Below are 25,849 nucleotides of genomic sequence, written 5' to 3' on the forward strand. Positions count from 1 at the left end.
TTTGTCGCCCGTCGGAATGGTTGGGCATGGCATGCACTGCCAAAGCGCATCTCATGATCGTGAAGTGATGCGAGATCCGACCGAGCAGTTGGTTGAACCTTTTAGCCTGGTGGTTTGTCATCCATCTGTCGGGATCGCGAGCGTTTTCACCGGTGCTGCGGTAACATTGTGTGAGGTGGCAAAGACATGACAAGACGAGCGTGAGATGATCACCACCAAAAACATGGGATCTTGGTTATGTGATGCCACTAAAAACCGTCCGCATGATGCCCGTAACGATGCCGAGGGAAGATTTGTAAATTAGCTCAATTTAAATTCGATCACAGGCAACCGCTTTTCGGAGTTGGTGGGGCTTGAACTGAAAGTTGGAAGAGTTTGCGTTTTGTAACTATCAGAATGATTGTCTTCCAGATTATCGTCGGGATTAGATTGCATTGTCTAGGTCGAAATCTTCGCTGTGGGTTTCCACCGTGAAGATGTGGGATACCCGAACAGGCGGCACAGGCCTTTAATGTCGAATGATGGCACAGTGATTGTTTGATACAAGGTATTATTTTTGTCATTTCTCAAGAGTGTTCTCGACTCGTTCTCGTCTCGTGGTTTTTTGATGCGATCCCATAAATTTTGGTTATTGTCCCACAGTTATGTTTCGTATAAAGTTTTATAATTTTTAACAAAGATTATCAAGACATTAACATGCATATAAATCTGGGTGTACAAATAAATGGGGCTTGGCTGTGGTGGCTGAGACGTCAGCAGCGTCAGTTTTGACTTGACAGGACCGGATACCAAATCCCGTTCGGCTTCCGCCTTCCTGTACATGGGTCTGAATCTCTTCTTCTTCTTCCTTGGCTCAACGACGTCTTAAGGTCATGCCAGCCATTTCAGGCTTTTTAGACTTATTGATATCGCAAAGTTGGATGGTCAGTCACTTTGGCCCCCATGAGGGCCAACGGCCAAACCAGGTGAAGTAAATAAAGACAAGCCAAGACCAACTTCTCAAACGATCCTGTAGAGTAAATTATAGGTAGGAATTTCTTCTCAATGAAAAAAAAAACAGTAATAATGTGTTTAAATCACAAAAATATGTGTAAAAATAACAAAGATAAGTGCAATTATATTTTTTTCAACCTAGAACATCAATGCTGTTCGTCTCTTCAGTTTTTTTTTTTATTTTCAGTAAAACTAAAACAGGTGCTTCCAAAAATATAAAAAGGAAATCAAACATCAAATTTGGTAAATGGTAAAAAAAACCCCCCGAGGCAACGACAAAAATACGTGGGAAAACGTCATAAAACGATGGGATACCTTGTAATTCCATGCTCAAACTTGCAATTTATCCGAGTTATTTTAAGATTTTTATAGCGACATTCCTCGTTTATAGCTACTTTTAACGATTTTATTTGGGCGGGAATATATCTAGACCACGAAATTGAGCCCGTTGAGTCCAATGGAATAGGATTGGATAACTATTAAGCATATCCTCTTTAAGGCATCCTTTTGAAAATTGATGAAATGAAATCGTTAAAAATGCTTTAAAAATCCAACACATAAGCACATATTGCTACATTAAAAAAATGCTTCAAATTTTGGTCTTCCCAGTACTACACATATCATGTTTTGTGTACTCCCTGCGTAACCTAAAATCGACCCCCGGTTTTCCTTGCGCAACTTTTTTTAACACAACAACGTACAAATGGCATAATGCGACCAATCCACTTTACACCCACATACATTATTAGTGGGCTAAACAAAACAATGCGAAACTACCGTACGGAATCTGCACTTTCATCTTTCGCACACCCTCGGTTTCGCATCTTTCGCACACCCTCGGTTTCGCATCTTTCGCACCTAGAGAACGCTCGCCACGGGGGCCGAACATGCTGATATGCCTGCAAGCGGTACGGTGCAAAAGGTCCCGTTGCCCGTTCCAGTATTTACCACGTGAGACAACAACCACAATAACAGAACAACACTGCACGAGGAGAACAACGATAGTATAAAGAAAGTCCAAACGAAGCAGATGGTTTTTGGCGAAACGAAATTACGCCATTTTTACACCCTAATGTATTATGTATCGGAAGGACGCTGTTTCGCGTGTGCCCTGGGCGCATTGCAGGGCTTCGCTTCCTGTGGTGGCGGGCGTGGTGCTCTCGCCTAAGATGACGTTTTTGTTTGTATCCTTACCAATTGCCAATACAACTGTTCGTGTTGTCGCAACGGTGGAAGCTGTTTGTTCCATTTTTGGAAGCGGGAAGCTGATTAGTGCAGCAGCCGGGTCAAATGTAGTCAAACATTTTTGACATTACTGACTGAATGCGTTTAAGTTTGATGTATTTTGATTTTTTTTTAATTGCATTGTCTTGTTTTAGGACTTCCAGTATGTTTTTAAACTTTTTAATTATTTTATTGCTCATTCTTGGGATTAATTTACAAGGTATCCCGGGTTTTTATAAACCATTCCTAGATATGTTTGTTCTTGATTCGTGATTGTTTGTCGAGCGTTGTTTGACGTGTAATATCTATAATTTCATCCCTCATTTTGAAGTATTCCCTTAATGTTTGAATCCGTTTACTTATATTATTTATTTATTTTTTATTCATAAAAAATAGCCTTAATAAAACTAGATTTTGAAACGAATACAATTCACGATGGTTTGGAGACATTTCCTTCTCCAAACCGTGAAAGGACACCTAATTCCGGGTGAGCTCGGCAATATTGTTTAATTTTAGTACGCTACAACTTGATTCAAATTTCTCGTTTCAAATATTAATACTCTCTAAAGCTGCAAAGATAATATGTTGCTAGTATAAACATAAAACAGAATGGTAAAGATATTTTTTAAGTATTATATGATAATGGCATACAAATGTGTAACTAATCAAGCAATTTTTCTATTCGATACAAATACTGATAACGATGATAATGTTTCTCCACGCACCTATTGACAGGATTATGAGGAACAAATTGATCAAAGATTATGTTAATATATTTTGTTCTAAACATGCAGTCCATGGGCTGAGTTTGTTATTAAACCAACCCAATACATCTCAAAATTATAATAACATTTTGTCTTTTAGTTATAAAAAATCAAGAATTTGTTTCTGGGTTTGGTGGTAAGCTTTTATTCGACCGAACAAAACGATCTATTGGTGGTATATACGCCAAAATGTATGCAATCAGTGGCACCATGAATTACATTGAATTAAAGTATAAGTATTGAATTTTAGTATTAAACTATAAGTGCTTAATGAGAATAGAATAATCAGTAGCAAGAAACCCCTAGGCGTGACAACACCTATTAATCGAAAAAACGTAATCAGTTGTTCTATTTAAATCATTTCAAAAATCATGCAACAAATCCATTATGGCAGGGTTTATCCAATCACTTAAAAAATACTAGACAAAATAAAAAAATGGGACTGGCACAAATGCTTCTAGAAAAAAAAGTTAAAATGAAGAACCAAAATATCTAAGAACGCGTCAAAACACCATACCCTGAGATGGTGTACCCTCAGGCTGAGGCTGAAATACCCTGGACAAGAGTTTCGAAATTAAAGGAATATTAAATCCTTTAACTATGCAATGAAATTTCTTAAACCAGTGTCCCCAATGTGTGTGTCCGTAAAATAACCTCAAATATGATATTTAATCTCAACTTGCCTGTACCGAAATGTGCTACACTGGTAGTCAACGGTAATAACTGCTGCTGTAACATTACCGTCGTCTGTGACAACTATTGCAGCGACAGGAAGAGGAATACAATCGTGCCCGCTCTGGCGTCGTGAATGGAATGGCATTAAAAATTTATCCAATAACTGGCGATTGATGAATTCTGGAGCACGCTTTTTTAACCCCCCCTCCCCGATACGGTGCACCCCGAAACATCTTGAAGCTCCAAACCTCCGAGTCCAACTGAAAGTCCGTAATCGGAAATCTACTTTCATTTATTGCACGTCATTCGCTTTCGTACCGAAAGCAATCAAACGAGGGAAAATATAATCGGCTTCGTACACGGGACGAAGACAAAAACGCTGCCTGCCCTATCGAGCGTTGCTGCCTGCGAACCTCTGAAGATGCTGGCAAGCTGCGAATGCATTTGGCAAACGGGGAAAAAAATTAAAATGCACGCTGCACTTACGAAACAAAAGTAGGGCCGGCCGGGGAGTTACGATTTCACGTCCGGCCGGGAGCATTTTGACTCTGTCTCACACTGGAAATTGGAAAACTATTGACATTTATTTGTACAACTTTCGGCCGTGCCTGTGTGTAGGAGGGTGTGTACGCGGTATGTCACACAATCTTGGCCCTAGAAATCGCAAACCGCAGACGAGACAGAGCAGAGCACAGCACAGGAAATGAGGCGCCGTATCGGGACGAGTTTCTGCACAGCAAACAGAAAATTCCCAAAATCTGAATTCTGACCACGAGTCGTAAGAATTTTTGCTTCACGTGGCGGTCAAACACGGAACCGGGTGACGTTACTCGGTGTAGAGCAAATGCAACGCGAGCTGAACGGCATGAGTCGCGTCGTCCGTGTCTCCAGTGTTCTCCGCGCAAACTATTTAGGGTTGGCTGCTTCACGTCGGCAGGAGACGCTATTTTTGAACGTTCGTTATTTATTCTGTTGGTTGCACTTTTCTCACTGTCTAAACCGCACTGCCTGAAGCGACGCCGAATTTTGTCCCGCCCGTTGATGACTTGAGGGACGTAATTAGCGGATCAGGAGGAGGAAGACCCAGTAAGTGGGTGCAGTGCGGTGGAAATGTTTCCATTTGACGGCTCCAAGCGTGGTGGTTGTGGCAGTTTTTAATGTTGGCTTGTAGCTATTAATTTTCGGTGGTGTTAAACGATCACAGATGGTGCGTTCGGATGTCACGGTACGCCGGTGAGGGAGGACACCGTGGCGACCTTCGATCGCAATACGTAATATGCTGACAGTTTACATGGTTCCCGGTTAACTGATGGGTGATCATCGTGACCGATGGTAGCAATGATTCGTGGTACACGCTTTCGATCATGTCTGCGATAAGATAATGCTGTTAAGGTTCCATTTTGTTATTTTATTGTTGTGTTTTTCTTTTTTTTTACAAATTTTTGATTTTATACAAAACACAACAACATGTCAATTATAAAAAAAAACGTTTGAAAAAAAAAGACATTTTCTAAGACAATTTCATATACAATCCACAGCCTAAGTGAACTGAAGATGTTGTTGAACTGACAACTAACTTGTTTCCAATTTAACAGACCGTTCCCCCATAGTAAGGACTGACTATCCAACTACGTGGTATGATTAAGTCTAGTAAGCCCGAAATGGAAGGCATTCCAAACGAGGTTGATAGGCCAAAAAAGAGAAGAAGAGTTAGGTTATTGATAGTTTATTGATAATCAAACTTTCAGTGTCTTGTAGTTTAAGGAGGCTCTAGAGTTGTTTGGTTCGCTTAAAATTTAACTAAAAATTTCACCTTCCTGAAGTTATTATATAGCTGCTGGATGGCCTACCAGATCGTTCAGCCAACTAGAAAATGATTCACATACACCTCTGAAATATGTACTCTGCTCTTAACTGACAAATTCTTTCCCGTTCAGGAGGAGATTTTTGGGCCCTTATGGTCTCCGTTTCTGGGTAATGAATGAGCCGTCACAGTGCAGAGAGTTCTAAGAGTAGATCGGTTATCTCACCACCGTGCAGCAAATAAGACTCGACAGGCAAGTCACTAAGATGCTAGAGACTAAGATGGAATAGTCTTCTATTGACAATAACAGCGCGAGATCCAGCTCATAAAGTCTTTTTCAGCCTTCCACAAGGCCTGTTAAGACTTGGTAGCATCTAACTGAGATGTGCATTGAGATGGCTGCTAGAATATCCGCCATATCGAATTGGTAATACCAGATTCGCGATGATATAGTATTGGTAGATGTACATTGTCGAGGTTCTTGTCATAGGCAGAATGGTGCCCGGTACTGGACGACCCAGCCCGGGAAGTGCTTTTGTTCAAGATCAGAGAAGATGTGATAACCTCAAACTGAGATGAAGTGACGGAATTGATGCGTCCGTCGACGGAGTTGATTGGCCGTCGAAGGCGCTAGACTGTGAACTGTATCGAGGGCTTCTGATACTATTATTGCAATCATTATTCATTTTCTTAATTTGTGTGCCACATAGGCTTAACAAGAAATGTATTCTTAGCCTAAACATCGAACAGGGAAGAAGGATCACGAAGACGAGAGCGGAAACGGGATGCATATATGCCAAAGTCACATAGACGATAAGAATCATCAAAGATCGCGAAAGGCGATAAAATAGGAACGGATGTACAAAAAAATAGAAAAACAGAAATACATTGAAAAACATGCAACTTATTTAGAAGTTATACATAAAAAAAACAAAGAATTTTCCAAAAAGGCAAACAAAGAGCCGAGGAACTGCTCCGGAAGAAGAGTGTCTACAAAGTTAGGTTACAAACTATTTCAACTATTTTTGCAAAATGTCTCTCACACTGTCTCTTCAGAATTACTTTATTTTCTTAACTTAACTTTTTTAACAAATTTATGGAAGAAATTACTTGTCAAACACCCGCATTCGACGTAACAGGTACCTTTACTTGTACCTTATAAAATCCACTTTCAGCGCAAGAATTTGAACCATTCACCCCCAACACATTCTCCAAACGTTCTCGGCTTATTTGTGTGTTTAAAGACTTAAATTTCGACCCCGACCCGGTATGGTTCCAGTAGTGGTTGCGCTGCCTAAAGTGAAAGTTCGTGCAGTATCATTTTTCACCAATCTTTCACAGGCGTGCTCCATTGGAATTGTTGAACGAGCGAAAGAATAATAAACCGAGCCCACACTGAGCGAGCGCCCTGTAAGAGCGCCGGGAAAACAACAAACGAACGGTTGACTTTCCGACGATGCGTAAACTTATCGGGCACCGGAAAAGGATTGCGACATCCCACCGGCATTGGAGAGGAAGATGCAAGGAAACGAGGCTGAGGGAGAGAATGTTTTCCAACCCATCGTCAGGAACCCGGGGTGGTCCTCCGCAAAGCAACACGTAAAGCGGAATCGGAAGGCGTGACGCTCGGCGCGGGACGGCTATTCGTTCGATTAAATTATGCAGAAAATTTCACGAATTTCAATTTAATTTTCGAATCTTTTCACTTCACACCTAATAATGGTTAATAGAACGATGTAGGTTTTCGCCCTCCAGTTCACATTCCATGGCCTGGTAAATGGCGCATACACGGTGACAAAATGCGCACTGCTGCGAATGTTTTATGCGATACTCCTTTTTTTTTTGCTGCGGCTGGAAGAAGAGTCGGGCAGAAAGAAGTGTTGACTTTTCGTTCCGGTTGGTTTTTTTTTTGTTATTTTGCTGTATGTTTAATTCCATCTCCATCAACGGAATGTCTCAAGGGCCTACCGTCACCCTTCAAAGCATTGTCAAAATCTTACGTGACTACGTCGATCACGGTGTTACTTATGGGTGTTAGGTTTGACACGGAAATGGAATCGAACAACAGGAACAGTGGTGAACCAGGAAGGAAAAGTACATTAACATTTGGATTTAAATTGATTTATTCGATGCGGGTTTTTATTGCAAATTAGTATAAAATAAAATATATTATAATTATTAGTAAATGCATATTTTATAAAACATAAGTAATGATTGATGTCTTGGAGTTCAACACTAACACTACTGACGTGATTTAAGAAGCATTCGAAGACCCGAAATAATTTTAATTTCTGGATGTTCGGTAGCAGAGACGTTAACGGCGTCGATCTTAACCCAACAGGGCTCAAAGGGCCTCAAAGGGCTTCAAGGATCTTCCAAAATTACAATTCAGTATGATGTTTTTCAGTGCTTTATGGTGAAGACATAAGCAGCCCGAAAGCAAACCATTTGACGATATGAAATTTGGAACGATTCCTGTCTAATTGTGGTGAAATCTTAACAAACTGGTGGTCAAATGCGATCCAAATGTTTCAAAGACTCCCTTTTTTCTTGGCCGAATGACCTCTTAGGTTATTTTTGCCATTTCTGGCTTACTAGACTAGGATTTGAACCCCGGTCTTACCGTGTGAAGACCGGAGCCGCGGTCGCCTTGCGTTTCAAAGACGTATTTATTATAATAAAAATTAATATATAATTGTCACTTTCTAAGACAAATTCAAAACATTGTATATACCTCAATTACCAATTACTTATTATATTTAATCCAACTATCCAAATTGTTATGTTATTCTTTTATAAAACCTGGAATGATCCACTATGGTCACTCAAGATTACTTTAAAAGTTTACTTTTTTTTTGAGACTGATAAACCTAGGAGACCTCTCGAAGATGTAGTGGCTAACAAGCAGAAGAGGAAGCTTTAAGAGAAAACCCCTATGTAAAATTGAGCTCATGTGTGCAGAAGAAAATAAACAAAATCTGCCGTGTTCACTACATCCCACGAAAGGTTAAAAACAACTATGAGCTTGTAAGATCGTCCTTCATAAACGTTCTGTTCGACATTAGCTGTCCTATGCATGGACAAGGAGGTCCCGTATTAGCCATGCAAAGCGCAGGGGACATTCAAAAACACGTTTCGTCCTTTAAGCTAATCAAATCATAACAACAGTACGTGCAATCGGTTCGGCAACATATTAATCTGCTCGCAAAGAAAACCCCAAGCCCCAACCGAAACATGGCCATGCATTTCGATCGTTAGAAATTGAAAAGAAGTCGTGCATTCTGGCTACACACACACACACACCTTATCACTGGGCTGCGTAGGACGCACCACATCGATTCTTGTCACATCTTTCGCCAGAAGAAATCTGAATTAATGAACTCGGCAGATTATCCACTTCGCTCAAGACCAAACGACCTGTAACCGTCCGGCCATCGGTGGGCGAGGAATTCGCCTCGCACACAGCCCGCAGCAGGGCGAGTACGGTAAGCCGGCAAGCAAGTATGCATTCCTTTGCACATTCATTTCGCTGGAAATCATCCCAAGACACTGGATGGTCCTGGATGGGGTGTTTTTTATCCCTCTCCCCAAGCTTGTAGTAAATAAAAAGCTTTAAGCATCATCGGTGCTGCTGCTGCTTGTTGTGCCGGTGTCGCTAGGTGTACATTTTAAAACATTCCTTGTGTGTGTGTGTGTGCCTTGCTCCACGGAGTAGTGGACGCCACAAACGGAATGTCTGAAGGCTGGGTGGCTCTAATGGTCATTCCAGTCAGCCGGTCAGTCTCCGGTCTGCCGAACCAACACCGCCACCACCAACTAGCGTCTTATCCTGTCTCGCTTATCCTGCCCAGAAGGTGAAGGGACGTTTGCTTCGGAAAGCATCTGCCACACCTGACCAGGGTAGATGAAAATTACGAATCGAAAGAAGAAGAAAAAAACGCACTGACCCTCCAACGTGCCCCGCGAGCTTCGTATTGCAGGCCGCCTTCGGCGATTAACGCTTTAACTTTTCACGTTAAATTTGCAAAATAAACATTCGACCTGAACGCGAACCCGTGGTACGTGGACAGATAGCGAGACAGAGAGAGAGAGAGGGAGAGTGAGAGGGGGTGGCCGCACCGGCGAATGCATACAGATCAGCTTTTTATCGTACTGCGAATGTACTGAAAGTCGTTATGTAAAGTGCGGTGGGCAAGGTTGGTTGTTTGGTTGTTCCGTACGTTACCACCCGCGGCCCACCTGACTTCTTCGGCCCACTATCTGTGGAGAGGACGCAAAAGTTATCTGTTGGAGTCTAGAGGTTTTTCTTGGTTTCCCTTACGTAGCACGGAGTTTTTTCCTTACTTTCTATTTGCTTTAGCTGGATTTTTTCCCTCCCGATGTTGTGCTGTTTGTTTTGCTTGTGCGCTCCGAAGCACCTCGAGAGAGAGTGAGAGAGAGAAGGAACGTCTGGACGGAGCCTGATGAATGCTAAATGACCGAGAATACATTCTACAGTGCAGGTCTAGTACAGGGCTTATGTGAGTTGGCCGTGGAAATGGAACGAAGCTGCTGGCAATTGCGTTAAGCGTTGGATTCGATTAAATTCTTCACGACGAAACAAGATCAACATGAACTCGGTGGGCCAAGTTTATTCTTGGGTAGCGCCCCCGGTGGTTGCGGAGAGCGACCGGGGGGGGGGGGCGTACAACGCGTCAGGTACGTGCCCCGAAAGCGAGGCTCGTTGAAACTCAAATCAATTGCAAGGTTCGCCCGTTCTGGGGCGAGGATAGTGGGTTGATTTGGGATAGTCGGCACCCGTAGCCCGTGATAGGTTAATGCTGATTACGATGCTGATCGCACCTCGATGCAGCAACATACGACAATGATGGCGATGATGATAACGATCCAGGCCGACAAGATACTGTGAGTCGAGCGTGGCCGATTATAGAACACTTGCAGGAGATTGTTATGGCAAAATGGGATTTTGAATGTGCTACTTTGCATTCGTTCGAGCAACCTTCGAGCACAACACACTGAAAGGACACAAACAAACATTGCCACACAGGGGGCCGATACAGAGACAAAAATAGAGGGAGAGAGAGAGAGATTACGAGAGAATAATCCTTCCCGTGCGCCTTCGGGCGAGGAAATAATCCTCCCAATTAATTGGCACCATTGAGGTCTAATGAATTTCAATTTATTGATAATGACTACTAGCTCCAGGGGGGAAAAGGCCGTCACACACGTTGCGGTTCTGACAAGCTCTTCCCAAATAAGCTGTACAAAACGTCGTACATTTCGAAAACCGGTACAAGCCCTGGTCGTCTTTCGGTAGCTTGTGAGCCTCGCCAACCAGACCTCTCACAGTTGGTTGATTAAGATGAGAAAGAAAATTTCTCACCTTCTTCGAAACGATCTTTCCGATAGAACTTGACATTGCCCGGTAGCACACGTGTCGTTAGCAGCAAAATCAGGTCAACGTTGTTGTGCATTATTCAATTTGCAGCGTCTGAGAGCCTGGCAGGCAAATGAACGCAACGGCCGTGGGTTGCGACAGTTTGTTCGAACTTCGTCCCGGTACCGCCTACTGGCTTTCTTAATCGTCCTTTAAGCAGTGATCATTTATTATCATCCCCGTAAAGCGTAAAGCGAATGCGGTGAATCGGTCCCTTTATCACCTTTTGCCAAAATCGATCCATCGGCACACTTCACGCTCACAATTTATGCTCAAGAGAAGACACTCGACACAGTGTTCCCCGCTGCCGGAAACTTTTAGGCAAGGGTTTTCCGGAACGACTCGACAAATAGTACCCGCCGCCGCCGAATGTAAACATTTCATCAATGCTAACGAAGTCACGGGGAAAACAATGTCGGGGCGCGAACTCACCAAGCTCATCCCGGCAGCGGCAGAATGTCTCGTGGGTTTTGTGTAATGCTTCCTTCGCTATCGTCTATTCTTGGCCCCAGCTGGGGGACGTCTATCGAAGGGGGCGATTTCCGCCCACCAAGAGCAGCGCACACGCCAAGAACAACCTACTTGAGTGGGGACAAAAAGTCAAACAAAATAGCTTATCCCTGCCGCTTATCCTTTTGTGGAGTGTCGCTTGGCTCGGCTCGATTGTTATACCACCGTTCGATGGTACGATGAATGGATAAAAAGGATCTTGCACAATCGCCCTGTCCCACCTTCATTGGTGAGGCTGACATTTGTTGGCTGACGAGGACAACCCCGGAGGGTGTCTTTGTCGTTGGCTCACGTTCAGTGGAAGCCACTGCTGAGCGGACAAGTTGTTGTTATGAGGTTCCCTTGAAGCACAAGTTTAATTGTATAAACAAACAAGTGTAAATGCGCAAATCTGAGACGAAACCTGCTGATACTCAATGTCACGGATGATGGCCTGTAAGACATGACAGAAGCGTCACGGTGGTGACAAGTATCTACAAAAAGTTCTTTCCATTTCGTTTGATTTTTGGAGTATTACGTAGAATGGTAAAACTTAAGGAATTTACCAAAAGGATTTTAAAATTTCAACTTAGGTTTATTCTGATCAATTGCCTGTCAATCACTTACCGTTCGCAACCATTCCCGTGTTTGATGAGGGCGCAGGACTCCCCTGTCCACCGTGAGCCAACAGCCCAATCAGCAACAATTTCACCGGCAACAGGGAGGCCATCGTTAGGAAGGCCCCCGCACTGTCAAAGGGGGCCATCCTTGCTAGAGTGGATCAAGATGCGCTAGTATCTCAAACTTTCACCGCACGTCAGACCACGGTCAAATGTTACAAACGATCTTCAAATGCACTGTGACACGATCACGATCTTCAACTGCACTGAGAGAAACGCGTAAAGTCGCGAGAAATTATTTGTTGGGATAGAAGCACATTCATAAGCTTCTATATTTGTTTCTTGCAACAATTCCACCAAGAACACTAGCAGCTAGACGATTCGAGTATGATCATTGATACACCAGGCTAGTTATATGCATTCTATCTTCAGCTATTTCGTGCACTTTTTCAATTGTTTTGCTGTTGGTTTTTTGGTGAATTATGTAAGTTATATTTTTACTTTGTCGGAAGATTTTCGAAACCACTAACTTGCACTCGCCAAAGCACGATCACCTTGTAAACGAAGTCTCATTCACCCGCTCACAAACGCAATGCATTGATTCACTATCATCGAAGTAGCACACATCACTAGTTTCCAGCAGTTTTCCACCTTTCATTTGCCACTAAATCATATCGCCCGACAAGTCATTTCTCCCGCGGGACAAACCCAGGAGAACGAACTCGATTTTCCCGGATTCTTTTTCCGACCCGATGTTATCGATAATTTGATTTGTTTCCAATTGCTTGATCGTTATCGGTTACGTACGAGCAGCAGGCAGCTAGTTCATACGGGCCGTGGACCGCCTCTGCTTAGCTCACAAACACCGACCCGAACGCCGTGACCGTGGTTCACGGGAATTTTTGCTTCCGCACGACGCTGCATCCGAGACAACACTGAAAACGCATTCCGTGTACCGCATCCATCCGAGCGCACTGCGCTGAACGACCGCACATGTGTATCCGGAGCGGCATCACCACCCATCATCATCATCATCATCGCCATCATCATCGTCAGCATCATCGATCTCAGCAGCAACGTGGTTCGGCACGCGGCTAGCGATGACACTCTCTGTGTTTACTTTTCGAAATGTCAAATGCGGGCGAAGAGGGCCAGAGCAATTGAGAGAACGCCACAGCAGCGTACAGCATCCAGCAACAGTGGGCATCGTTCGGACGCTCTCCCAATCTCGTTAGCTGTTTGTTTACATTCCTCCGGCAAATGATCAAAGGCATAGGCAGGCCATGAAATTTCCCCTTCACACCCGGAGTCGTTGTACGCGCTGCTGTGAGGGGAAAACGGTCTCCGGTCCCATGAGGGAATTTTTCCTCCCTGGGTTGATCGGGTTTTATTGCGCACGTGCAGTAGTAATAAACGGGGCTGCCGAAACAAACAAACCGACCAAACACATCCGATACAGTTTTCCCCGCTCGGCACGATGAAAAACGACGTCTCAAGTTTCCTTCCGACTTCCGGCGCACAAGAAGTCCCTTCTGCGCTTTTCATAGATGTGCGCACACCATCTCGCTCTGACGGCCGTCAGTTAGTTGGTGCCGGAAAATCCGTCCGTTGTTTTGGTGCTGTTTCATTCAAACGATGAGAAAGATGGCCAACACTCATGCTCCGTTTCGTTCACTCCCGTCTGGTGCTATCCGTAAACCAATCAAATTCATTCGATTCATGGTGGACCTGTACTTCCCCACCGACCATCGTGCCCTGTGCCTGCCCGGTTCTGGTGCCGTTCCTTACCTCCAGCAAAGCTCGTGGAAGCTTTCGTCATCGTCGTCGTCGTCTTCCAATCTTCTCGCGTGCGCTCCGGGAAACCGACGAAGGAGGAATCCTTTTTCCCAAAAACGGTATGTCTTCGAATCACGCGCATTTCTTTTGCATTTTTCATCTTGCCACATTTCATCTCGCCTTTTCTTACGGAGTTCTTTGGTCTGAGCTTTTCGGTCTCTCTCGCTCTGTCTCTTCCGTTTACCGTCTTTCTTCGGGTTCAATATTACGAATAGAAAACCCCGCTTGGTTCAGCAGTTTTCTTCCTAAGTTTTTGATGTACATCGGGTGATGCAGTTTTTCTTTTTGCTTGAATTTTATATTCCCAGCCACATTTCTCATTTTTCTCGCAAGCTTTCGGACGCGCCTTACTCTTTCGGTTCCGATTGCTGGAAAGCTGCGCACTTTTCCAGCCCAAGATTCGCTCGATTCCGTTGGTCCGCTCGGCCAGGGTGTGGATTGTGACTGTTGTTCAGCTCAGTGCTCGGTGCTTCATATCTTTTCATTTCCCTAGGACCATACGCTTCTGGCCAGAAGGTTCGAGTTCGTGCAAGATTCGGCACTGGCTGGGGAAAACTGAACATTTTTCTTCTCCCTGTCTTGTGGGAAAATCCTCATGGAAACAGAAATAGCAAAAAAAAGGAACATATCCACTCGTTCCTACACCAATCGGCCATGCTGTGTGACGTGTGCAAGGTGTCGTCAATTTACCGACCAGACTGTGCGGGCAAGATGGAATGCAGTCTTGGCAGTGCCTGTTTCTGTCGCGAGCTCCCATCCAGATCGTTCATCCTATCGTTCTTCGGGGAGGGCGGGCACACAAGGTAACATTGACCCCAAGGACGACGTGCTCTGGCTGGCATGCAATTTTCAGCAAACGTTAAGGTAGGAACATGGACACCCTCCCTCCCTCAGGCGGACCGGTTAATCTACGCCGACAATCGGATGAGCCGGGAATGTTCGAGCCAGCTGAGATCAACTTTAATTCGAGCTGCGAAACAGCTGTTTCGCCAGACGACACACGACAGCGGTTGACTGTTTTACAAAAGGGTGGCACTGTTTTGGTAGCGACGGCAGAGCATGGTTAGCAAGATCGACTGTTGCAGACACCGAGGCGAAACGGAACGACCATCAAAAATACATTATGCATTGTACATGGTCGGAGCAAATTAAAGGTGTGTATTTAGCCCTCGGGAAGGTTTCTTGGGTAGTTTTTTGATAAATCTATTTGTTTAAAATAGAGGCTAGTTTCCTACCACAAGTCTTAATCTATTGTAGCATTTTTTGACGTTAGCAAAGATATAGTTAAACGGAAGGTTCTTCTTCATTAAATTTGTTGGGTTAGATAATCAATCTTTTTAGTGTTAAAAAGCTATACTCATAGCTCAAGCTTCTTTCTTGACAATTTGATACGCAGTTTTTGGAATGATTAACCAGACGATTGAATACATGTTGGTCTAGATATATTTTTCCTCAGTTGGAAATTGGACGTCATTTTTGTAAATTTTTAATCGTCGCGTTAAGGGAGAAACTTCTTAAAAGGCAAACATGTAAGGCAGAGATTAATTAAAGTTGTAGTCAAAGAAAATCACATCTAATTTTTTTTTTTTAATACTTTTCACAGTCTATTCCCGACAATCCGTGATACTCGCGTTGCGTGGAATCGGAGATACACGGATTTTATAATTTGACAGTATTTAATGTTTATATGTGGATAAATAACTTGAATTCTAAATATCTGCGCAATTTGTCAAAATATTCATAAAAAACATAAACAATTTTCAGCTTTTTCATATAAAGTGAGAATATCACACGAAATGTGCAGAAGTTTTATAGAACATAAAAATTTATATTAAATGTGTGTAAATTCCTACATTCATTAAAATTATTTATTGTACTTCTTCTTCTCCTTCTTCCTTGGCACTAAAAGGCCACTTCGGTTATGGGCTGCCAGTTCTGGCTTTCTGTGACTTAATTTTACCCGTAGTAAAGTAGTCAGCCTTATGTACGGGGAGGCGGTCTGGATGGGATTTGAGCCCCGGTACTCCGCCCCATTTATTGTACTCCAATAGAATATTCATCGAATCATATAAATTCAAAAATTCGATCTCTTAATGCCAAACATAAAATGTGTGTCATTATTGGAGTTTAGCAGAAACTCGAGATTCGCAGATTCCTCGCAGATCCTGTCTCTTGAAGCGGCTGAAAGACAAACTAGAAGCCAAGCAAAAAAAAGTTTGCTTTGTGTTTTGTATCCTACCACAAAATTCAGAACAGCCAAGCGTGAGCTAAAAAGAAAGGACCGTAGGAAACATTTTGGGCCAAGTTTTGAAGTTAAGTATACTATAAGCTACATTATAAAAAGGAGTTTCATGAGACACAAAGTTCCCTTTACAATATTGGGCAATGAATAAGGCTATAAAACGTCCCGAGTGTTTCCATTCTCGTCTGATGAAGCTTATACCTAGTGTTCGTAAAGGAATACTGGACGTATCAGTGAAGGTTGCAGAAGTTCATATGGCCCTTAATAGTAACGAATCATACGATTCTCCTGAATAATACGTCTCTGAAGTTCGCATACCATTGCAGATGTACGTCTGATGATATCGATCCTTCACATCCGTAACGTGAAGGAATTAAGACAGCATCCGTCAATTGTAGTCCTCAACCGCAGTAGCAATTTTCCAGGAAATCTATACTGCTCAATGATGTGATGGAATGCTCTAGCATTTCAGGAGAATTTACGGCTGAGTGAAGATTTGGTCAGTGTTTCAATTTTCTTAAAATCAAACTAACTAACCGACAAAGTCCGTAGCAAATTCAAGTCAACTGTTCAGATCTTTCAGAAAGAGCCTCGTTTGTGGCCACGTGATTCACTACGAGTGAAAATTAGTCAAAAAAGCCTGAAAGTATTGGTCAAGACCTCAATCCTTCCATTGGTTGTAACAAAGAAGAAGATGAAAAATGTACCGAAAATAACTAATCATGAGTTCCACAGCATTTCAAGCTATAGAATCCATCATTTTAATGCGAATAAGAGATAACAATTAACAAGAAAATTGAACTATTGTATATGCAATTGAACAATTGAGATGTCAGCATCTAAGGGCAGTTCGGTGGCCGAGGCAATTGCGGTGCCGGTCTTCACACGGCAGGACCGGGGTTCAATTCCAATACAGATCACCTTCCAGTACGCAATCTATTGAGTTACGAGTAAATGAAGTAAAGGAAAGCCAGAAATGACAGGCCGAGATCTTTCGAGATTGTCGTGCCAAAGAAGAAGAATATGCTTTATTTATGAAGTATAAAGTTTTCGTCTTCTTCTTCCTTTATAATATACAAGATGCCCTGGCCCAAAATTTGACTTGAAATACACTTAGCTGGAAAGTAAATCCAGTTTACGAGGAAAAACAATCTGGATGAGGTTTACGCGTACAATGTCCCAAGTATAACATCCGCAAAGGCAAAGAAGGAAAAGGTAAAACAATCTCCGTGTCTGATGTCTGATACTTGCGAAGACATGAACGTGAAAAAAGTCGGGCAGATCGACCGAATGCATCTCCTTTCATTATCATCTCGCACAGATCTCATTCACAGGACTCTTCCTCTCACTCACTATGATAATCCAGTGTAGTCTCACACCTGTGGCAACAATATTCTTGTTTCTTATTTACAGAAGAACGATCAGGCCGTGTAGCTCGTGTAAACTGAAGTTGATCCTTTTTGTTTGAATCGTCATGCTGCTTGTCCATTCTAGCGAGCCTCAAATCTCCACACCTGTAGCGCACGGTCTGAAAATACAGCCCGCATCTTTGACGCTTATAGAATGCATGGTTCCGGGAGTCACCAAAATATTGGAGGGGCTTTTGCAGAACAAGCAGATAGATCTGCGTTGAAAGTATCAGACCAGCTACTTGTTTTTGTGTAAATCGCCATTGCAGAGAAGCGACTAGCGTACATCGATGTCGTCATTAACATGTTTACTTCTTTGACACTAGCCACTTTAAAGAACTCGGCCTGCCACATCTGGCTCACTGTGACTTCAGTTTTAAACGAAGCAAAGTAGTCAGTAAAGCGTTACACTAATAAACTATAGACTATTCAATCATCATCATTAACGTATAATAGTTTATATTTCATAGGTGCCATCAACACAAATTAATTGTGAACTATTAAAGATGAAACGGGATAAGGCAAATAACAGAGAGGAAATGCCTTGTTAATTTTTTTGAATTTGTAATAGTCAACACATGCGGTGTTGAAAATACGGCGTCAAGCCGTAATACCGTAATATAAATAAAATTATTAAAGATGAAAAATCAATAACAACGAACCATTAACAGAAAATAGCTAAACTTGACAATGATATTGCCTGATGACTCTCTACGGAATTGGAAAGGGAAGAAATCCAAGAGAGATTTCGATCTCTTTGTCAAAGATGAATAAGATTCTTGTGTATCCGTAGTCATTTTGAACCAGGATATCGCACATTCGGCATAGTAAAAAATCTTCCTTATGCTCAAGCAACTGCATTGAGTCTGGATTTTGCCACATCTAGTTCTACATGTGACAAGAAGATCGAATTCCGGATCAGATCCCGGATTGAATCGCGGATCGAATCCCGGGTTGGATCCCGGAGCGAATCTTTGATAAAATCAATAAAATTTAAAATAAATCCTGCTTTTTCAAGAGTGCCTCAGGGGAGCAACCTCGGACCACAGCTGTTCGTCATTTTAATCAATGACGTAACTAGGGTGCTCCCCACTGGAAGCCACCTACTGTTTGCTGATAATGCGAAGCTATTCTCCGACTAACTCCGCCTTCAAGCTGCACTTTGTTCATTCCAGTCCTGGTGTTCAGAGAATGGTCTTGAATTGTACGTTGAGAAAAAAAGCGCTGTCCACTGGTGTACGACTACTCATTAAACGGTTCTACTATTGTCCGTAAAGGCTGTGTTAGGAATTTAGGAGTACTCCTCTATGAGAAGCTGAGCTTCCACGAACAGCTCGAACACGTCGTCACCAAGGGCAACCAGCTGATGTGTTTGCTTAAGCAACTTGCTCGCGACTTCACGGACCCGGTCTCAATCAAGACGCTCTACTGCTCCTTGGTTCGATCGGTGCTGGAGTATGCCTCCATTGTATGGTGGCCATCTGCTGCTCCCCCTGGCTCGTTTGGAATCCGTCCAGCGCAAATTCACCCGGTTCGCTTTGCGTTAATGGAGGTTTCAAGTGGACTACGACGCTCGCTGTGCGCTTTTGGGAATCGAGTCGCTGAACCAGCGAAACTGCAACGCCCAGAGACTGTTTGTTGCGGAACTTTTGGGCTACCGGATTGACACCCCACCACCACTCTCTGGGCTCAACTTATACGTCCCAACCAGGCCGCTTCGCCCAAGGACGCTGCTTGACGTAGAGGATCGCCGAACCCGTTTTGGCACCTTTGATCCCTTTCTCCGTATGTGCCGTGAATATAATTGTATCAGTAATCGTCACCAAAAGGACATGTCACGCGCTGCGCTTTTAAATTGTATTTGAATGGTACGTCCTTATAACTGTTAAGTGTCTTAGCAATTAGGCTTCAAGGGGGCCCTGCGTGGCCCGTTGAATTATAATGACAATAAACAATGAACAATAAACAATAATGATAAGGTTTTGATGAAAACCCTTTGAGGTGATGAAAATACAAGAGCAATACAAGTATCCAAAGTGATGCAAACTAGCATAGAAACTGATGTCAAAGCAAGCAACATCAGTACGTTACGAGAGGATATTTTCTTTAGCTGAACAGTGGCAGACATTCACCAGATTCGGAGATTCGATTCCTAGCCGGATCCGGATCGGTTGGATCAAATCAGCTCTCGAGAGCGATTTTTCCCAGACCTTTGCATCAGTTTACAGTGCATTGTTATAATTGTGTATTGGGATATAAAATACTTTACATCATTTCGCACCTTTACACAGCATCGAGTCATTTTGATTATTTGAAGAATAAGTTTTTTTTTATATAGCTGTAACATTATCCTCTTCTTCAAAGTTTCTATCTGGTGTTCTGCTAATTTCTCATTTGACAGCCTCATAATAAAACCTGGCTCCGGTAGGGATAAGATATGGAACTAGTTCTACCGTCCGCAGAAACACTCTTACCTGATGCCCAATTTTTATTCCTTATGACGCCCAAGATCGGATAATCCGTAAACGCATAATTTTATACCATAATTTTAGAAGTGAATAAAGTACAATAGATTTAAGAAATCATTACAAATTCAGTTTTGAAAGCATAAATGAATGCGGAATCAAACTTGCCGTGTCTAACCGCCATTTTGAAACACTGGGGAACACCATTTTCCCAAAAGCACTTCAAGCAAGTAACGTGCACCGTTTTCCCTTGCAAGAAAATGCTTTCTCCATCCAAGCAACACACAAAGAAACCGACCGGCCGCCGGTACGATACCGCCACAAAACGTAAACAAAGCAATGGCGCCTGCGCCCCACCGTATTGCTATTGTACGATTGCGAGTAGCCGAGCGTAGCCCGAGTCAGCTGTTTGCTGTCACGATGGATGTCTCGCGCTGGTCAAAAGTCACAGGTCGCAGGAACCTTTTGCTTCCATAAAAACCCGGTTTTTCTATTGCGTTTCTGTTTGTTTTATTGTGACTGAATTACAAGAGATGTTCACCATAGTTCATCGGCTTTGCAAGTAACAGTTCGACAACGATCACGAAAAATTGTGTTGGGTGTGTTGTGTTGACTAGGCCAGGGTTAGGTGTTTTCCCAATTACTATGTCATGCGTGACCGCGCTGCAGGTAGTGCGAGCAGGACAGAACAAGCCTATTGGAGGCGAGTTGTTGAATTTATTGATCATTGCAGCAGGTCGGTCCCGCATTCTCGTTTGTTTGTTTGACGTTTGCTCCGACTGCAGTTCGTTCGGTGTGTAGAGCATTGTTTTGTTTTTCGCTATCATTTTCTGGTGCATTACAACAACGATCAAAGTAGAACGATAGTGAAGTTAAGTGATTTTATACATACATAGCGTACGAGCTATTTACCAGTTGTACGGACAGAAAACAAAGCGTCACATATCACACCCATTGTATCAACAACAAACAGAATGACTCACCCCTTGATGCGCCATGGTGTTGTCCACAGTGTGTCGTCCGGAAGTGTGTCCATTTCTGCGTTCACTTCCGGATAGATAGGGTGGGCGTTGGGCTGAAGCCATCGGGCTCACCTACCTTCTGCGGCACTGTTCAGCTCGAAGATCACGTCACATGATTGCGGGCCACCGCCAACCCAAGCCAAGGCACAGGCGTCGGAAGTGGGAAAAGTTCCATTTTTCCCGTGCAAAGCTTCTGAACCCAGTGCGAAATGGGCAACTGCCTCAAAGGATGCCTTTCCGACGACACCAATGGAGGGATGAGGTAAGCAAGAGCCGCCGCCACCATTCCTTTTTCACATACATTTGCATTCGCATCACTTTCTTCCCAGCCGAACGCGGATGAGTGCCAGCGATAGTCAGTACGAGGTAAGTAAAGCGCCAGCAAGAGCTGTGAGCGTAATAACGTCATCCCGCTTGCTGTCCTTGGCTTCCACCCGCCCTTCCTGTCGGCTACCCGATGAAGCATGCAGCAGCAACACAATTTAATTAAAAATCCATTTGCACAGATCCTGATCGAGGGAATGCAATGCACGGATGACGGACACCAGGATGGTGGTGGTGGTGGTGGCGGCATAGGCCAGGATGCTGGCGGTGAATTGCAAGAAGCAATAAAAATCAAATCAAATGTAAGTGTCCGGTCTCGCTGCTCGGGAGTGACTTCCGGGTGGTCCAGGTCACCCATTGCTCACCGCGCTTCCGCTACTTTCAGCGCAAATCAAACTTTTTCAACAAGTTCTGGACGAAAACGAGTGTGGACTACGCAAGACTGAACAAAGTGAAACACAATAATTTTTCGAAACGCGCTGTCACCGCTGGCGGACACACAAGTAAACATAATCAGCATCCAACGTCGGGGTAAGCCGGGAAAGGGATGATAAACATAGTGTGAGAAAGCGAGAGAGAGAGAGAGGCCTCTAACCGGTTCGTTTCGACTTGTTCTACACAGATTGGACATTCAACTGCAGTGCCTCGATGCACATTCTTTGCTGCTCGTGTCGAAGGATGGCCATCGGAAAACGAACAACGGTTACAACGATTTGCAAACGGACCAAACCTCCACGCCGGGGAGCTCGATCGATCTGGAGTGGGAAAATGATTACGGTTATCAGCAGAGTCAGTGGTATGTGGTAATCATGATTCACTGTTAATGCTATGATGGAGGCGCCTAGTACTTTTCCATTAGGATGGTCTTTGCCGTCAACTATTTCATAAAATTGAGTTTATAATTCAATTTCCGACAATCCGACTCAATTTTATAATTTTTGTATCTTTTTAATTGTATCACTTACATTACAAAACAAGTTACGTTTGAGTTTTCATTCATTGCAGTCAATGGAGGCATAGTTCAGTTCAATAATAGATTTTTAGATTAGATTTTTTATTTCATTTGAGTAGCAATATGAACCATATTGGTTCAGGTTTGCTAGCCAAATTTGACAGTTTCCTGCGGGAAAAATATTGTTATTAGGACATGCATATAATTTGAAACACTATTTATTGTTTTATAGGAAGAGTAGCTTGCTAGAGCTAGAGTAGCTTACCAAAATCTTTATTCTGATCATTGGAAATAGCCACCCTCTGCATGGATAAAGGTTCGATTCGGCACAAGAATACGGAACAAGTCCGGAGGTCTTACCGGGAAAGGTCGCAAAAACGAATATTACTATCGTGACTAATTCCTTTTTGGTGTTTCAATGAAGGTGAGAATGGTGTTGGAATGGAATGAAGGTATGCGTCTGTCTAACGCAATCCGATCGTCTGCTGGGTGTAATTCTTTCTAAAAACTCCCGCCGCTGTTTTCCATCTGCGTCTGTTCAAGGAACACAGCGCAACCTTCATGATGTTCCGATCCGATTCGGTTTACGCCGCGCGTCATCAATATACATGTGATTTGTTTGTTATAATTGGTACAGTGTTGATTGACCTCGTCAACTTGTTTGATTCACTCGACAAAGCATCGTCAACTGTTAAGACAAGTTGTTTATTTTCGAACGAGATATTGCTTGTTTTGATATGTTAAGCCAACTACGAGTAAAAAAAACACTTCTACCGATGTTAGCGAAACGCCCTGTAAGTCCTTATAAACTAAACTGCATCAGCAAAGGAAATTACTGGGTGGCGTGTGAAGACGAAAACGGAATTACAGGAATCTTTATCAGCTTTAAAGAACGGGCTATGTTGGCCCCGTAAAGGTGAGATAGACATCGAAGTGGTCTGTCGCGCAGATGCAGGCTGGAAGAAGCATAAATGGGGCCAGATGAGAGATGAGAGAAAGGGAACTTCGTCTCCTTCCTATTTGATTGTACAACGTCGAAAGGGTTTGGCCTGCCTAGCTCCAGAACATGGCTTACGGGGACATAATCGTCGTCCGGTATTTCCGTTGAGAAAATGAAAGGTTTAAACCGGATCTGACTCAACAAAAGAAAAATGATTTAAAACAAAAAGGATCACGTATTCGAAAGACAGAGTCCCAAAACCAAACGCCTTATTAAGCGTATTGATTAGGAGCTAAATTTAATACTTAGATGTCAAGAATGAGACAACCCCACTCAAGCCAAGGTCCTTTATGCTGGAGAGTTGCTTCAAGAGAGACAGTGAACAAGACAGATCAGAACATTTATTTGAGATGAAAGTCCATTTTTTTTAGAGAGTAAACAAACGGAAAAGGAATTTAAATCGATTATGTAGCAGATGATAATCATTAGAGCAGTACCCAGGTGCGGGATAGACTATAAGTTCAAGCTGCATTCAGCCAAAAATCCATCAAGAGGGACTTTTGACGTACAGTCGTCAACTAACAAAATGAAAAATTTATGTATGAATATTGTTTTTTTAAATAATTTTAGGTTATCACAGGAGGACGATCAAATGGGACCTTCGCAGCTGCAAAGCTTTCCGGCCTCGGTGCAAGAATCGGTGTTTAAGATCGAAGAGTGGTCCACACTCAAACGCAGCAAGGATCGCATCAACGCACTACGCAAACTGGACCACCACCAGCAACTGCACCACCCGCTGATGCACCAGGCGCAAAGCAGCCGATCATCATCTCATCGCCCAATGTCGCCCAACGCTAGCGCGCCACCGGTCGACATCGCCGGATCGCTCGATTGCATTCATCCCGTGCCGAGCTACGTACGCCCATTCCCATCGCTAGAACAGCACACGGCCAGTCTCACGAGTGTGGACCGAATGACGCGCGGCGAGTCGTCGGACCTTTCGCACATATCATCGACACCGGAGGGTTCACTCGAGTGGGACATCGATCAGGATCGGCAGCTAAAGTCGGAGAACGAATCGCTCGATTACGACACCAAGGAGTTGCTGCTGGAGATTGAGCAGCTAAAAAATCGCGTCCTCAACGAAACCGGCGCCACGCTGAGGGACGATTTGCCGAGCAGCTGATCGGCGAACGGTAGCGATGGGGAGGACTTGGAGAACTTTACTCATTGTTCTCGCCCCCCTCGTTGGGATGATTGAAATGCCGATGGATCTAACCGATGCATCGTAGTAGCCTAAGCCTTGTACAGTACTATCGGTAGAGAGCGAAAGAGAGAGAGAGGAAGGACAGGAGATCGAGTATATTTATTGTGTGTGTGGTTTGTATGGATGTATTAGCACCAACGTGAAACAACGTATTACAGTACTTAAAACGCTAGCGAATTCCGAAAAGTACATATATATTCAACTATCGTTACTGTACACCAAATAGGTGGGGCCCGTGTTGGTTCTAGTCCCGTTTCTTCAACAAACTTCTCCAACACCTCTTTAGTGCGAGTTCCAGTGACGGTTGGTCTCACATCCGTGCTCGTTGGACAGAAGGCCGGCTTTCCATTTCGGTTACGGTTTCCCCGTCAAGGTACCCACCAGGTACGGTACGGTGTCAATCTATTTATATGCAATATACATACACACACACAAACACCAATTTGTACGAGATACGTATAACACATCGTTGCATTTTTTAACCTTCGTTTAACTTAATTGTTTGTGAGCGGTTATCGCCCCCGTAGCGCCTACGGCCACGGTAACAAAACTAGAGTGTCCTTCCCGAGTTTTCCGATAGCTGTATTGTTGTCGTGTTAATAGAATATTAATTTTATCTTTTAGCGTAACAGACCGGTAAGGAGGAGGGGAGCAGGTGACGCGCAGTTGCGGCCAGCTACCACAATAACAATGAAATTTGTGCATTTGTTGGCCTCTGTTGTACGGAGTGCAAAATTCATACTATTTAGTGAATGAAATATATATACATAAATGATAGAACCACTTCAATCGATGGGTGTTGGTTTATGGAGTCTGTCGAGGAATTGATGTACTCTTTTTTAATTCCGAAACGTTCTAGAAGGGACAGTTATATTAACTCTTGCCAAGAGATCAAATACTCCTATCTAACCTTACATATTTGATAGTTTCACTCTGGATCCTGCTGGTTTGTCGCTAGTTTCGATTGCAAGGAAATGGAACCGACATCCAGTATAAGTGAGTATGACCACACCTTTGGTGAACGGGTTGACCATTTAAAAATCATAAATCCCATTTATGGGCTCTCACTTTCTACTACTTGTGACCACAATTACAGACGGTTCCAACAGTTCCGACAGTTCCGGACGGTTCTGGACGGTTTCGACAGTATCGGACGATTCCGACGATTCATGCAGATTCGACAATTCGGTTGCGATTTTTTTCTTCAAAATTGTCCGGAACCATCCTTCACTTTTGCGCCAGGGAGATGGAGTTGCCTGTCTTCTTTTCAATCTGGCGCTAGAGAGAGCCATCCGCGACTCGGAGGTGGAAACTTCGGGGACCATCTTCTATAAGTCAGTCCAGATCCTGGCATACGCTGATGACTTAGACATCATTGGTTTGAGG

General features: G+C 43.4%; 2 protein-coding genes across 3 annotated transcripts in view; one reads left to right on the forward strand and one right to left on the reverse strand.

The window, feature by feature from the left end:
• Positions 1 to 12,950, reverse strand: part of LOC118512640 (lachesin-like) — a 49,308-nt gene extending 36,358 nt beyond the window's left edge. For both annotated transcript variants that reach the window (XM_036057343.1, XM_036057342.1), the window contains exon 1: positions 12,014 to 12,950. In XM_036057343.1, coding sequence (XP_035913236.1) covers positions 12,014 to 12,152 — 139 coding nt within the window. In that variant the 5' untranslated portion in view covers positions 12,153 to 12,950. The remainder of the gene's footprint in view (positions 1 to 12,013) is intronic.
• Positions 12,951 to 20,367: 7,417 nt separating this feature from the next.
• LOC118512642 lies at positions 20,368 to 25,252 on the forward strand. Its single transcript, XM_036057353.1, has 6 exons — positions 20,368 to 21,242; positions 21,310 to 21,346; positions 21,487 to 21,606; positions 21,690 to 21,835; positions 21,927 to 22,100; positions 23,827 to 25,252. The coding sequence occupies exons 1-6, from the start codon at positions 21,190 to 21,192 to the stop codon at positions 24,380 to 24,382; spliced, it is 1,086 nt and encodes a 361-aa protein (XP_035913246.1). The 5' UTR covers positions 20,368 to 21,189; the 3' UTR covers positions 24,383 to 25,252.
• The last annotated feature ends 597 nt before the right edge of the window (positions 25,253 to 25,849 follow it).

This window comes from Anopheles stephensi, chromosome 3 (genome assembly GCF_013141755.1).
Source record: "Anopheles stephensi strain Indian chromosome 3, UCI_ANSTEP_V1.0, whole genome shotgun sequence".
Lineage (NCBI taxonomy): Eukaryota > Metazoa > Arthropoda > Insecta > Diptera > Culicidae > Anopheles > Anopheles stephensi.

Coding starts and splice junctions, on each gene's coding strand:
- LOC118512642 (XM_036057353.1), top strand. CDS start 21,190: ATGGGCAACTGCCTCAAAGGATGCCTTTCCGACGACACCAATGGAGGG. Junction 21,243..21,309: donor GACACCAATGGAGGGATGAG/GTAAGCAAGAGC, acceptor CTTTCTTCCCAG/CCGAACGCGGATGAGTGCCA. Junction 21,607..21,689: donor CAATAAAAATCAAATCAAAT/GTAAGTGTCCGG, acceptor CGCTACTTTCAG/CGCAAATCAAACTTTTTCAA.